Source organism: Nestor notabilis, unplaced genomic scaffold (assembly GCF_000696875.1).
Source record: "Nestor notabilis isolate BGI_N333 unplaced genomic scaffold, ASM69687v1 scaffold884, whole genome shotgun sequence".
Classification (NCBI taxonomy): domain Eukaryota; kingdom Metazoa; phylum Chordata; class Aves; order Psittaciformes; family Psittacidae; genus Nestor; species Nestor notabilis.
The window spans coordinates 35,291-51,189 of NW_009924028.1; the positions used below are offsets into that span (position 1 = coordinate 35,291).

At 38.1% G+C, this 15,899-nt stretch overlaps 1 protein-coding gene across 1 annotated transcript in view; it reads right to left on the minus strand.

Annotated features, from left to right (window-relative positions):
• Positions 1-15,899, minus strand: part of LOC104404079 (P protein-like) — a gene marked incomplete at its 5' end in the record, with an annotated part of 68,773 nt that overhangs the window by 9,127 nt on the left and 43,747 nt on the right. Inside the window, 2 exons of the mRNA XM_010012430.1 lie at positions 3,916-4,009; positions 15,356-15,460. Of these exons, the coding sequence (XP_010010732.1) occupies positions 3,916-4,009; positions 15,356-15,460 (199 nt within the window). The remainder of the gene's footprint in view (positions 1-3,915; positions 4,010-15,355; positions 15,461-15,899) is intronic.

Genomic DNA, 15,899 nt, shown 5'->3' on the forward strand with positions numbered 1-15,899 from the left:
ACAAATCAGTGATACTCCACTGTGCAAGGCCCTATCTGCACCAAGAACCTGATGAGGGGTGCCAAGAGACAGAATAGCTAAAGCACTGGACCACTGAGAGAAATCCCACTATTTATCTACAGTGTGGGATAACTGTGATAGCTGTAATTAGCACAATGTCCTGTGGATAATGGATTTTATTCACACCTGGTTTTTGACCCTGTAAAGTTAGAGGAAAAGCACCAGCAGCCCCCTTCTCCTGTCTTCTTTCTTGAAGTAGGGCTTATAACCAAGATTGTGTGGCTGGAATAACGCAGCTGTAGGCATCCTAGTTTACCTCTTTCTGCAGAATTGTGACAATGATGTTTCAGGAAAATATACAGAGAAGGAAAATATACAGAGAAGAAAAATAGTGCAAAACTAGACACTACAGAAAATATTCCCTTCAGACCAAGGTATAGTCACTGCAACAGAGAAATACTTTTTGCACTTTTCTACTCTAGCAACTGAGAACTCAGAAGGTAGGAACTTTCAGATATTAATTCAATCTTTTTTTCCTCTTCTTTTTTTTTTTCTTCTTTTTTCAAAAATGTATTTTTACAGATCATGAAAAAGGAGATAAAAAAGATAAATAAATGCCAGCTCTTTAAATGTCAAATGTACAAAACCCCTTCAAATAATATCTTAGGTATAACCTCTTCAGTTCAGTAAAGGATCTTGTTTTACACAGTTTTAACTGTATAGAAGTCTAGTTTTGAACAGTCTTAACAGGTAGATTTCTGACTGTGCATTTACTCAAATTGAGTTGAATCCTTTTTTCATGTGATTTTAAAACTCGTGAGCCAATACAAGTAGTGTAATTAAAGCTCCTTTTGTTCTGAAATTGCTGTAGCTAGCAATCTTCCTTTGTCCTCCAAAATTTCAGGGCAGCATTCCCTAGACACTACTGGAAAGTCTATATACAACTCAGTCTCAAAATGTAGTATAAGTCCATCATGTACTGTAATAGGAAGCATTAATGAATAAAGCTTTATGCAATGTCTTCTTGTGCAAAAGAAGTACAGATGCAAATTTGTCGGAGTACCACAGAAAATAAGTGAAGTTACTTCCTTGTTTCCTTTCTTTAGTTCCTTTTAAATTTACTGTTTTCTTCCCCTTCATGGTCAAAACATAATTGAAATACTGGCAGTAGTACATAAATTAACCCATAAGCAATACAATTTTTCCAGCTACTTAGTCAAGCTGACCATTAATGCCCAGAAAGATGTGAATTAATAGGGTTGTTCAGGAGTCAGAACTGACAAACCAGAAAGCTCTAAGGCTCAAATTCATTCGATCTGTCTTTGGGCAACCCTCTCAGCTACTGAAGTTCTGCATATGGGGGGCCTGAAATGCTCTGCAGAGTGCATCTGGCAATTTCAATGGATGAATAAACATCTGCCTCCCAGACATCTTCATTACCAAACAGAGAGCCTGGGGCAGCCAGACTCTGAATGTATGACTTAAGTTCTTAGAGATAGTTGGGACAAGTGTAATCCTAAATTTCCAGAACAAGAAAAATTACTGTGTTTATTTCTTAACCATGTAAGACTGACCTGACCTGAAGAAAACTTCTGCTAGAAAAGAGCCAGTAAACTCTGGGCAAGACCCAAAGATTTCAAAATTGTGACCATCTCACCATGCCATGGCCATGACTTTCCTTGGTTTCTTTGATTAAGAGACAAGATTTTTCATCCCTTCTCACTTTTAGAGACACATTTTACACAGCAAGGAACATCTATGCAATAGTCAGTTACACTTTATGTCTGAGCCCAGTGCCATGAAAGGCAGAAATTTTATAGCAGCAGCTCTCTTTCAGGAGGCACTGCTGAAGATGACAACAATGTGGCAGTTATAGTGGTGAAGGTCTCTTCATCTTGCTTGAGACTGACTCAATCCTTCCTTCATTTCCAGGACATCTAAAGCAATGATGGAAAATTACTGTCTTTTCTCATCCTGTCATCTTCCAATCCCATTGCTGCCTGTGCACGTTGTAACAGTAGAAAAAAGTAATTGTACTCACTAGAAATTTTTCAGGACAAAATGTTGCATGGCATTTTCCAAGACTGGCACAAATGGTGACATTCCCTTACAGGCACATAAACTGTTATTTACCCTGAACCCCAGAAATGCTACCAAATTACCAGAATTGAAGCTCTGCATTATTCAGTAAAAAACTAACCCTAAAATATGCGGTTATGTCTCTTCTACAAAACGTCTTGTTTGCCAAGAGCCTTTGGCTACATAAGGAGTGATAAGATCCAGTCTTTCTCTATAAACCTCAGTGTTTTCTTGGGGCTACAAAATACTGTCAAGAAAAAGCTTTTCCACACTTTTCATACCTTAGCAATAAGCTGCTTTGCATTTGCTTTTTGTTTTGACATGGGAAAGTCAGACGCATCATATTAATTTTCAGGCTAACACTCCTATGAGACCTTTGCCAGTATAACTCGGCATATGCTCAGCTTTATCCTAATAGAGCACAGTCTGGAGGCTTTAAGCTTTTGCTAATAATGATAATGATCTAACTTTTTATCCAAATATTTGTGTGGAGCCTATCTGAATACCTGAGCACTCCGTATAGACCTCTAGTGCCTTTAATTCAAATAATTCCTGTGATACTGTTTATATTTTTGCTTTTGTCTCACACTGCATACACACAGAAGTCTCTCTTACAATCCTGGCAGCCCTTCAACAAATCAAATTAAAGGAATTTGGGTTAAGATGATAACTGATACTTCAGGAAAATCAGCTGAGACTTGTAAAGGCTCTAAGGCTGGTAAAGTGCCTCCCACTCAGAATAAATCAGCATAACCTGGCCAACTTTATATTCCTTATGCCTTTTTTTTTTTCATCCTAAAGCTTAATGACATCAGACTGTGTTGAGTGATTAGCAAATTGTGAAGAAAGATGACATCTTTATGGCAAACATCTATATAAAGATATGCCAATTATTCAAATCACTGATTTTAAAGAGCAGCAGATTAAAGTCACAATATAAAGATAAGTTTAGGGATCAAAACACAGCCCAATACGATGTAATTAGCATTAAAATTCTCAGTAGTAAAAAAATAATACTAACTTTATTTCTCATTAAAAATATATATTTTAATTGCACTTAGTACACTTGTTATTTGGAAACATTATAACACCTGCATAAGCCACTTGCAAAATATAAAAAAAAAAGTAATCAAGTATAAACATTAATTTAATTAATTTAGAGATGAAATTCTGGAGCCACAATACATACATGGTACATTTACAATTAAAAAAAAAGAAAGTAATCAAAGATCTACTTGTTTTGTGCTAATGTACTGACAATACAAGAAATCCCAGTTCACACTAAGATGGGCGCTAAGAGAATGGCTATTAGTTTTCAGTATTTGAAGTACATTTCCCAAAGACTTCAAAAAGGCTTTCCTTAGAGTGAGGAGTGCTAAATAGGTCAGCAAATGGACATTCAAACCATTTCTGTAAGCCAGCCAGAAAACCCCACAGTGACTTCAGCAGACTTTAAATCAGGCCTTCAGATCTCAGCTATAACACATTTTCTGCATCTTTTCAATGAGCAATGATGGGTGTCTGTTCTGAAAGCTAAATGTATCTTTGTATTTTCTCTCACAAAAGATCAGAACCCTATAAGCGCCATCTGGGCTGCTTCTTTATGAATCTGTGCTTTATGCAGATACGGTCTTCAAACACAGACTGCAAAAATCCTATTGTAGCAGCAGACAGTGACTGGGATCCTTATCCAGGAGTCCTTTGAAACCAAAAGGAGCTGGATCAGGCCCTCCTTATGCTACGCATAATAAAATCATTGAACCTATTATGCCACTTTATACATACCATAATTGCATAGCTAATACCTTATGACAGCTTTCTGACATAAACTCTTACCTCCAAGGCATGCACCCATAGCCAGTGAGAATATTAATGGTTTCATAGGCAAGTTAACATCAGGATCTTTACTCAGGTTGAGAAGTACAGGAATCTGTGGTATAAGAAGAGAGAGAGATTCAGGAGACATCCAACCATCAGCATAATATAAATAAAATTCATTAAATAAAGCACCAGGAAGCCCAGAAATAACTTGCAGGTTTTTGAGTTTTTTTTGGTCTGGTGTTTTTTGTTTGTTTTTTTTTTTTTTAATTACTATCTTTGCTTAATTACTATCATATTCTTAATCAGCGCTTACTTTTCCCTGCTGACTGTGCTAGTCCCACAAGCCAAAGAGAAAGTATCGTCAATGTAAGGCCAAGCCTGACACAGGTACTGCGGACAAAACTGAGGCTCTCTTAAGATTATGAGTGTTTTCCATTAGATCCTTCTAGTTCAACAGGGAGCTAACAGTGACTATAAATCAGTTCCCCATCCATTTCTTGAAACCTATATCCCCTCTTGAAAACTATAAACCTTGAAACTTCTTGAAAACTATATCCCCTCTACTTGCTGGAGAGACATGCCCAGACCTTCACAATCAAGATGGCTGTAGACTATGTTTCAGTAACTAAAAAATTGACAAATCCTTGTTATAATCAAAAGTTAGGGAACTGTTAGGGAAAAAATGAATTCTTAAGCAGAGCTGATATTTACCAGAGAAAGTATATTTCAATCACTGGGAAATATTTGCAAATTTAATTAATATTATTTAGAAATAAAAGCAAAGCAAAGAGAAGAAAGGAGAAGAAAGGAAAAGAAAGGAGAAGAAAAGAAAAGAAAAGAAAAGAAAAGAAAAGAAAAGAAAAGAAAAGAAAAGAAAAGAATAGAAAAGAAAAGAAAATACTCCCTGAAATATCAAATGCCTTTTGTAGGGAGACATAATGGACTTCATTGGGCAATTGGTACAGAGCCCAAAAATACAGCAGGCAGGCTTTCTAGTAGCAACATATCTCAGTCAGAAACACACTTCAAAGCTAAACAACTTTCATCTTAGTTGCGAAAAAGTGGTTTGAGTTCAAATTAATTGTGTGACTCCTTGGTTTGAAAGAAAAGCATAATCAGTACCTGTAGAGAGAAGGTCATTAGCAAGGGGAGAGGTGATAATGTTATTAAACTGGTTTTGATGTGCACAGAGTTTTATGGGACCACAAGAATACACGAGACATCAAGCAGGAAGGGATTTGTGAAAATAACTGTGATATGCCTCAAAATCAGTGCTTTCTCAGAGTCCAGAATTTTCAGTAGTGAATAGAGTTAGGACTTTTAATCCTCCAATTTGTCATTTGAAAGTATTTCACAGGTCCCCCTCAAGGGGTATGATCTCAGAGATGGAACGTCTGCTTCCTGAAAAATGTTTTCACTTTGATGGCTGAGTGATGCTCACCTTTACTGACTGTGTATGTTCTTTTGGTATGGAGCAATATATAGGCTTTATGAAGAATTGAAAGCCTTTCCCCATCTCTTCTTCCAGTGGTGTTAATCATCCCTCTTAAATCCTCTAATTGATTAACCTAGATAAGTTAATGTCTAAACAATTATTCTGGAATTGTACATTGCCTGAAGATGTCTATTTCCATTTTAAGGCCTAAAGAAGGGTCTGCATGCCCAATATCCTGCCTGGGTTTTTTCCATTAAACAGTAATGAAAGATTTAATTTCTCCCCATTGTTTCTCTCAAACCATCACTGTTACAACATGATATGCAATTCAAACTGCAGTCATATGTATTTCAAAACAATGCTGTGTTTCAACATAACCCAAAATTTAAATACAAATACTGAAATCACAGGACAAGCCATCTTGCTCAATCAAAATAAAGCATTCTTTCCTACTACATCATTTTGTTGAGAGAATCAAAACCATTTATTTAGTTCCTCAGAATGATTTGCAAGTATCCTGATATACCACAGTAACCCACTTGTTGCAGGACACAATCTGAACCATGCAGACTAGCAACACCTTTTAAATTAGACTCCTCCTTGTGCTTGTCCTGCCCAGCACAGACAAGGTGGTTAGGCAGAGGAGATTAAAATGTTAATCCTATTTTCTGGCTTTGAGGTTGGTCCTGAAGCTGTTGCCAGCCAGCTCCCAAGCACAGAACAAGTAATACCATTTTCACAGTCTGCTGGTGAAAACCATGCAGGAAGCAAAGCCCTACAGCCCTCCAGAAGCCCCCTCCCTAATTACAGCACTGTGAAGGACAAGTTAAGGGAGAAGTAAAACAGAGATCACAGACAGGAATTCCATGAGGTGATTCTCTCCTAGGTATTTGCAGCCACTTATGCATAATATTCCCATCAGAATATTTGCTTCTCTGTTCAGTGAGGAGCTCAGCATCAGGAGCTTTCAGTGTCCTGTGAATCTCTACTGATGGAAGACACAGAAACCCCCTAAAAGAAAGTCACTGAACAAAGGTTTCAACTCACTGTGTCTTCTTTTAAACACAAAGATGCATTGCAATATACCAAGAGAAGGTGTAACTGTATAATGTGATTGAATCTCCCTTTCTTTTCTTTTTTTAAACCCCAAAAAAGTATTTTAGAACCCCAAATATGCACTTGACTCCCCTTGGTTTTATTGTTCTCTCCTTGAGAGAAGCAAAACCTTGCTTTTGTGGCAAGGGACAGACATTGAAACATGCCTTAGCAATACATATGTGTGTACACTTAAATTAGAATGTTTCCCCTATTTAAAGGAATTAATCTCTACCAAAGAATAATGGGTATAAGTCATATAGGGAATGGAAGTCCTACAGACCTCTGACACGTGCCTGAAGTTAGGTTTAAAGTGCATATATCCTTTGTAAATAACAGGTATTTCCAAAAAGTAATGCTGTGCCATGCTTCAGTTTTGAATAACGTATGAAAGATGAATGCAAAACACCCAGTTAAATTTCTGGTGTTTCAGATAGTAATATTAAACCGATTCATAAAGTACACTAATTTTTGCAACCATTATGGATTACTCTGTGTGACAACTGCATGCCACAGAGTTTCCAAAAGTCACTGGCATCTAATTCTTCTGATCTAAAAGCAGGCATAATGCAAACAGATTGTTCTAATTTTCATCCCAATAACCTTCCTTCTCCAGTAAAAAATGAAGGAGAAACTTGATCATCAGCCGGAACTCTTGAAGAGATATTGCAAAGCAATTAAAGCCAATGAGCTTTTCTCATTGCTTGAGCATTTGCATTTTAAATAGATAAGGATCATGCACAGGGCCAGTTACAAAGGAATCTGCATCTCTGTTTTTCTGCAAATTCACCTTTAACACTTTTTCGTCACATTCATTCATGCAATTATGTGTTAGGCAACAGTTTTGAACTGTCAGTATCTCAAACCTCAGCTGTTATAATTGACCTGAGTGCTAAAAACAGAAATGCAAAATACAAAAAGGGGTAGGAGGGAACTTTTCACTGTAGTTTTCAATGCTTTTGGGAAAAAAAAAAATTGGTTCTACAACTCTTTCTGATTCCAGCCATAACCATTAACAATAGCATCAAAAGCATTCCAACCTGGAATACTCTGCAAACTGGGGTATAGTTGGCTGTGATGCATACATTTGTATAAATATCTTTGTCCTGCTGGTTTAACTTTTCTTGAATGCAGATTTTCCCATGGTTTTACAAAGTGCTCCTCAACAGCAAAAAAAAAGCAAAAGTTAAAGTTTATGAAGTCTCATGTTTCCTTCATTATTGCCTCTTCAGACTATGTGAACAGCAACCTTATCAATATAAGAAGGAGAAATACAATGTCTTATGAGAAAAACAGCTTTACTTTCTTACACCCTTCATTTCAACAGTCTTACCAGGATAAATCTCGTTTGACTAGTTTCTTGAAAACTTGCTAATTTTGCTGAAAAGTTTGATATTGATGCACCCCCACACTGCTGCTTGATTGTCAGGATTTAGACAAAATGAGTGATGTAGCTCAATAAAGCAAAGCCATATCCCCCTTACCCACTCATTGTAAGACTATCTGTCTCCAGGTATTAAAATAGAAAAGCTCAGCTGTAAGAAATAATGATTGTACCTGGGAAAAGGAGAGTGCCCTCAAGGACTCAATACAGAAAGGAAAAAGCCATTCATCTTGATTCTGTATAAGGTGTTGTGTGTATTATATATACAGGATGTAAGCTAATGCAAAAGAACACTAGTGTCTACAGATGTTGGCACATTTGTCTATATAACGATCCTAATAAAAATCAACCCTTGTGAAGAAAATCTTTGTTTATAACATATACTATGGAAGTACATAGTTACAAATATAAAAAGAATAAAAGAGGAAATGTATGTCTTTTCACATATCAGGTGTGCAGTGCAGTAGAAAGCATCACATTATATTGCCCATTTTGTCTATTTGTGCAAAATGACAAAGAAACAGCAAATCACATCTTTATTTTGGAGATTCATTGCTGCTCTACACCATGGGATTTCATAGCATATGTTTTGCTAAGAACTGCATGGGGTGAAGATGTCTTCTGTGAAAACTGCGGAGATGGATAAAAAGTGAAATATCTCTGGTTTCCCAAATTATTGATGACTGATCTGTCTCTGCAGACAGACACTATCATGAAGCATTGAAATGAGGGACTCAGAAAACTCTTGTAGGGCAGAAGGCAAAGAAGATTCAAAAATAAAACACTAAGAACAGGAAATACATACAGAACATTCATACTGCAAATGACAAAAACCTGATAGTTTCAGAGGCAATAAATAGTGGGCCAAAAATTACCTGGTTTGTAACAAAGACCTGGCAGAGACTAGGTCTCCTTGCCAGCCAGGTGGTTAATGGAAACTGTTTATTACCTTATGTTGAGGAAATAGTATTTAAATGCAGCTAAAACAGGAAAATATTACAACTATATTTCTGGTAATATAAGAAAAATATAAACAGATGGCTCCAGCATATACAGCTGATAAAACATGTCAATTAAGCTAAAAAGCATACTGGTAATAAAATCATGTCATCTAATATTCTAAGGGCAGAAATCTGTGGCTACTTAAATTAGAATACTAGGAAAATGCAGGCCTTAAAAATGAGTAAGTGTGCCTCTCAAGGAATATCATTGTGAGCGTAGCCTGTCGAAAAAGGAGGAGAAAGATCAGAGGATTAATAGAATGGCACATAGACCATCACTACATGATTCACCACATTTATTCTTCAGACAAAGAAAGCTGGTTATCAACATGAAAAAAACCCTTGCCATTCAAGAATTAAAATATATGAGACTTATTAACTAAGCACCTGGTTTATGAATTGTATATGCACAGAAAATTTTGTAGGTGTTTTTAAGCAACTCCCAGCTGTATCGATATATATTAGATTTGCTGCTGGCAACATAACCTTTACATACAGTCAGAGTTCTTTGAGTTCCCCACAGAGTATGTCTCAAACTCAAAACCTGGACACTGAAATTGTAAGGGACCAGTTTGTATCAGCTGAATATACACAAGTCCACAGGGCCTGATGGAGTTCATCCCAGAGTACTGAAGGAGCTAGCAGATGTTATGGCAGCACCATCTACCAAAGGCCTTAGGAGTCTTGTGGAGGTCCCTGCTCACTGGAAGCTAGCAGATGCTGTTCCAAAACAAAAAGGGGGTGAGGGAAGACCCAAGGAACTCCAGACCCATTAGTTTAACCTCAGGTCCTGGCAAAATTATGGAAAATATTATATGTGTGCTCTTGAAAGGCATTTAAAGAATTATGCAATCATCAGGCATAGTCAACATGGGTTCACAAAGGGAAAGTTCTGTTTAATTATTTTGATATCCTTCTATAATATGGTAGGAAGGCAGTGGTGTAGTTTTTCTGGATTTTAGTAAGGTTTTTGATACTGTCCCTCACAGCATCCTTTTGTACAAGTTGTCCAACTGTGGGATGAGTGGGTTCACAGTGAGCTGGGTGAAGAACTGGCTGAAGGGCAGAGCACAAAAGGTTGTAGTGAATGGGGCTATATCTGCCTGGCGACTGGTCCCCAGCGGTGTTCCTCAGGGTTCAATTCTAGGGCCAATTCTGTTCAATGTTTTTGTCAAAGATCTGGATGCAGGAGTTGAATGCACCATTAGCACGTTTGCTGATGATACCAAACTGGGAGGTGCAGTTGGCTCTCTTGAGGGACAGGAGGCCTTGCAACAGGATCTAGATGGATTGGTGCGCTGGGCTATGAATAATGGAGTGAAATTTAACAAGTCCAAATGCCAGATTCTGCACCTGGGACAGAGGGACGCTGGACACAAGTATTAACTGGGAGAGAAGTACCTGGAGAGCAACAGGTCCCCTCAGAAAGGCATCTGGGGGTGCTGGTTGGCAGGAGCCAGAACTGTGTGCCCTGGCACCCAGGAGGGCAAACCTCTCCCTAGGGTGCATCAAACACAGCACCACCAGCTGGTCAAAAGAGGTGGTTGTCCCGCTGTATTCAGTGTTGGTGTGGCCTCACCTTGAGGACTGTCTGCAGTTCTGGGCCCCACCATTTAAGAAGGATGTTAAAGTCACTCAAACGCATCCAGAGGAGGGCAATAAAGCTGGCGAAAGGGCTGGAAGGAATGTCCTATAAGGAATGGCTAAGGACTTCGGGCTTGTTTAGTTTGGAGAAAAGAAGGCTTTTGTACAGTGTCCCCAGGAGGGGATGAGAAGAGGTAGATGCTGAGCTCTTCTCCCTGGGATCCAGTGGTAGGATGCATGGGAATGGTTCAAAGCTCTACCAGGGGAGGCTCAGGCTGGACATTAGGAAGCATTTCTTTACCAAGAGGATGGTCAACACTGGAACAGGCTTCCTAGAGAACTGGTGGATGCTCCAAGCCTGTCAGGGTTTTGTTTAAAAGGCATTTGGAAAATGCCCTTAATAACATGCTTTAGCTTTTGGTCAGACCTGGATTGGTCAGGCAATTGGACTAGATGATCCTTGTAGGTCCCTTCCAACTGAAATAGTCTATTCTATTCTATAATCCCAAAATATTTTGCTATAGTACATATTTTACATATTGACAAGAAATGATTGATGTTCCTGTCCCTTGCAGGCAGCTATCACATTGCCAGGCATGTTTATGCAATGAAGCGCAATAAACTCTCCCTCCTATAAACATCTATTTAATTAGGAAGCTGGATCTTCACTTTCCAGTGTTCAAAGAGAAAGGAAAAGTCCTGGGATTACAGTTCATCAAGCAAGTTTCTATATCCTCTTCTTGTTTTGGGGGAGTTAATGATCTTTGCATTCAGGACTAATTATATGAAACAAGCAGTTGGAAGATACTCTGAACACTGCTTTGTCTTTGTGGGGCTTCAGCACTGTATTTTAGTTTAAAACAAACAGAATTTCACCAATACAGAAACAGTAAAAGTAATAAACCTGTGGTGAGCTAAGTGCCATCAGAAACTCACTGCACTGTTTAGTGTATGCAATTATTTCTACAGGATCCTCTGTAGCATAAAATACTTGCAGTGTTCTGATCTCTTTGCAGAGATTCCAATTTAGTGTCCTCTGTACATGAATTCCATAATGTACTGATATTTTTCATGGCAGGGTTATACCAGATTTACTCTCGTCTAGAGCAAAGAAGAATTTGACTAACAATGGTGTTGAACTGAAAAGGTGCAGGGTAAGGTGCTTCAAATAATAAACTAACCTAATTTTTTGTAATTTTAGGATTTTTTAGTAAGAGAGAAATCTTCACAATGCTGGTGCTGAAGACTGCTGAAAAGCATCAACGTGTTCAAAATGTTTAAACACATAAATATTTTGCACCTTAACATATTTCCATTTTAAAATACCTGAAAATATTTAGGTTTTGTTCTTAAGACTGCAGATAATGTGGTGTGTTTATGTTTTAGGATAAGCAAGAATCTTTATTTGTGTACATATATGCCCCTGCCCATGGCAGAGGGGTTGAAACTATATGTTCTTTAAGGTCCATTCCAACCCTAATCATTCTATGATTCTGTGATACGTACTTAGGAAATTTTTCTTCTAAGAAAGCATTTCTTACCTGTTTTCATTGCTTCACTTCATAAAATAGTTTATTTCTAGAATTCTTTGTAATACTGGCTCAGACATATTCATATTCTAGTTGCCTATTTTAAATATGGATCTACAGCTTCCACTTTTCACATCTTAAGGTAAGAATCAGTCAGCTACAAATTTTAATGCTGTCAAATCTGAAACTTAAAAAGGACCAATCAACTTCATCCAAATACAGATAAAGTGAAATTTTTAGTCTCGAGATCCATTAATTAGACATTCACATTTGTTTCCTTGCATTATGAATCTGATTAACCCACTAGTACAAAGAAGCTGAAATAAAAATTTGGGCAACCATACTTCAACTTGGGTCTTTTTAAGGAAACACAGTCTCTCAGTTACAGAGCTATCTACAGGTTTTTCTCTTTTTCTTCCCTCCGGTTCCACACCTTACATGTCAAGCCTCGGACTATAGTGGAATTCCATATTTCTTCCATTACTTAGGCAAGTTCTGAGTCCAAATACTCTATATATCAATTGTATAGGCTACTTCTACATGACCAAGTAACATGGTGTAATACGAGATAGACAGAGGTGGAGCTGAATCTCTTATCTACAGCGCCTTCAGCCCAGAGTGGTCAGTCACCTTACATTGGAGGCCCTTACTTCTGTCCACTCTCATGCCATTTCTGAGTTACTACACTGGATGTGTGCAGCCCATTCCATCTCCCTGCTTCAAGTCTAGACAACGTGCGCTGCATAATGTTGTAGGGTATCCAGCAACACAGAGGCAGTGTTGGGGACATCCCATGAATGAACTAAATGCCTGTCATCTTGCACCACCCCCACCCCTGAAGGAGCAGAGCAGTATGACTTGCTAGGCGCTCTTGTCATCGCAGTAGTTTTGCCCATAGTCACCTGGAAGCTTACAACCAGAAGAACTGGGACTGGCAGGACTGTCTCATCTCTAGAATATGGGACAAAAATCATGGTATACTCACTCTTCTAATGCAAAAGATACACTACTGGTGTCCTCAACTGCGAGCTGCCACCAAGCCTTTAATCATCTCTGCATGATATTTTAGCAATCTCTATCTGTGTACAAGTCAAACAAGCTGTCATCCTGTGAGCCTTGTTTCCCGTAACTCATACTGGTCAATGACTAACTACCTTAGGGTGAGCAAATAAACTACCAGCAGAGGTCTCTGATGCCATCCTCCAAACACTCTTTGCTTAGTCAGAGCATACAACTGATACCTATGAAACCAACCAGAGTTTTTGTATCTTTAGTTCAAAAAACTAGGAGGAACTCGGTGGATCCCACATCCCTATCCAATCCATCAAGACTACGACTACAAAAATCACAAAAGAGATTCCCCGTTGTCATGCAGACATTTTTCCCCCACTGAAGGAGATTTATGGAGCCCTGGAGGGACTCAGTACATCTGTCTTCTGTTATGAGTGCAGGATCAGCTGTGAAGCTGGAACCTTTTGTCAGGAATGGACGGGATAGGATCATTCATGGCTACACCATAGCAGGTGCCCTGTACTCCTATATCACTAGGGCATACAAAACCTGACTTGTACATAGAGGTATGACAATATGATCGTCTGTTTCTGAGTACACACTTGGGGTTGACTTCCAAGATGCTGCTCCCACTCTGTGAACATGTGAGTGAAATATGTAGCTGAAAAAGTGAATTTTCTGTGTGGATGTTTATCTAAAATTAATAATCACAACTTTATTATGTAAATAACAAGTCAATAAATAAAAGGAGGTACAAGAAATACCTGTTGTACTGTGTGTTTATTACACACATGCACTAGTCCCCAGTTAGTAAAAAGCCATTCTACAAAAGAGTTGGGTCTAATATATGTAATACATCTCATCAAAAGTTCATAATTTTGGCATCTACAGTGAAAAATAGCCTTTCAAAACCAAATAGTGCTTTTTTTAACAGTAGGAACTAAGTGCCAAAGAAACAAGAATTGTTTTAAATGGAAGTTTATACAATATTACATACAAACTTGGGACTTAGTTACTTAGGAATTTTCTGTATTTTCTAATGTTGAATGACAAAGACCGAAGTGCAAGCCCATTCACTGAACTAGATGACACTAGATCTCAACATTAATATCTTAACACCTGAGCTACTGATTGCTTTTGCACAGGTGAGAATATGCCTTCACTTTTCTTTCTTCCCGCCTCCTCTCTCTGCCTTTTTTTTTTTAAGAAAGAAAAAATTGTAACAGTTTCTTAGGTTCAGTCCAAAACAGAATGAAAAATATATATATTTTAAATGTTTAAAATATTGGCGAGGATCCTTCCCCTGTTCATCTGTATTTGCCTCCCTCAAAGATACAAAGGAAGTGGTCTTCAGCCATCCCAAAATATTCCTGCATTTCAGTTCCATTCATTCCCCGAAACACACTTCTTTATAAAAGGCTTCCTTTCAAAACCTGTAAATGACCCTTTGGTCAATGTGCATGTAGCTGCTTTCTGGTATTGTTCCAAGCCAATTTTCATAAAGTAGCTGGATATGAGGCAAAACCTTCTAAGCTAAGATTTTTGCATTACTGCTTAATAGCCCTCAAGTATTTGCTGGGAGTGACTCATACTGAAACAATTCCATGCCTATTGCTTGCAGTCTGTTGTTAAATCAATACAATTCCACAGAAAACACCACGGTAATCAAACCAAAATACCATATTAATATATAATGATAGGGCAGTCACAAATCTATCCAATCTGCCATATGCCCCGTAAGAAGTGTAAAACTTGACACAGGTTAAGGGTGGAAATGACCATCCACTAACAGTGGAAGAAAAAAGGCACAGAAAAATTATAGTTAGCTGTGAGCAAGCTGTAACAATGAATCATTCCTATGATATAATGAATAGATTATTGCTCTTTGAACGGAGAGCTTGATTGGATAAACCTGTCTGAGCATGCCCTAATTTGTTATAATTTGATACTTTTCAATATTAAAACTCAGCCTCGGATAAGCATCTGTTACGCTTAACATTATTTGATGGTTTTTAAATTAATTAGATAAGTAAGGTAGCAATAAAAGGTTCAGGTGTTAAAAAAAGCATTAGCATAACTACACAGCACATTGAGGGAAAGCATTGATCACAGTGGACAAATATTGACAGTTGCCATCAAAAGACAATTTTACTTTTTGGCTATAGATATGGATATGGGTATAAGAGAGAAAGTGCAAAAATGAAGCCTAAACAGTGCCACAGCTAACTAACTTCTAGCAGCAATGGACAGCTAGATGCCTAAATGGTACAAATAAGTTTGTGATAATGATCCAGTCTGAGGGGATAAAATAAATTACAACACAGCAGAGGTAAAATAAAAAGCAAATCGTAATCAGCAAGCTCAGCTCCCTTGCCAGCACCAGGAGAAGGATGTTCAGGTGCTGCAGAGACCTTACCATTGTAGCCGTGAAGGGGATATTGTCAATCACAGAGGAGGCCAAAGCAGACACCCAGAGCACTAAAATGATGGCCACCACCAAGCGCTGGTCCTCAGGAACCACCTGGAATTGGGAAAGATCAAATCACAACTTGGATGAGATGCTCTGTCACTCACACACACACACACACACATGCCCCCTATGGCATAATTGCACGTTTTTCAGAGTTTCAGTTTATATTTATTATTCCTTTAGGGTCTGAGATAGAAAAAGCATCTTAAAGAATATAGCCCAACACAATTACTTCTTCCAAGAAAATCTGAGCAAACAGAAAGACAAGGACTGATATTTCTGATACTATTACGCTGATTTCACACAAGGAATACATTGTTCAACTGTGAATTTTCACCTTTAACTTCTGCACTTTTTTTAACCTTTGTATTTTGGGGTGATTTTAGACTACAGAAAAGGCTTCCTTTGTGCATTTATGGCTACATTTATTCTGGCTGTGGACAGATGCATCCATATTAGATATCACCCATGCCAAATTATGGCATGCTTT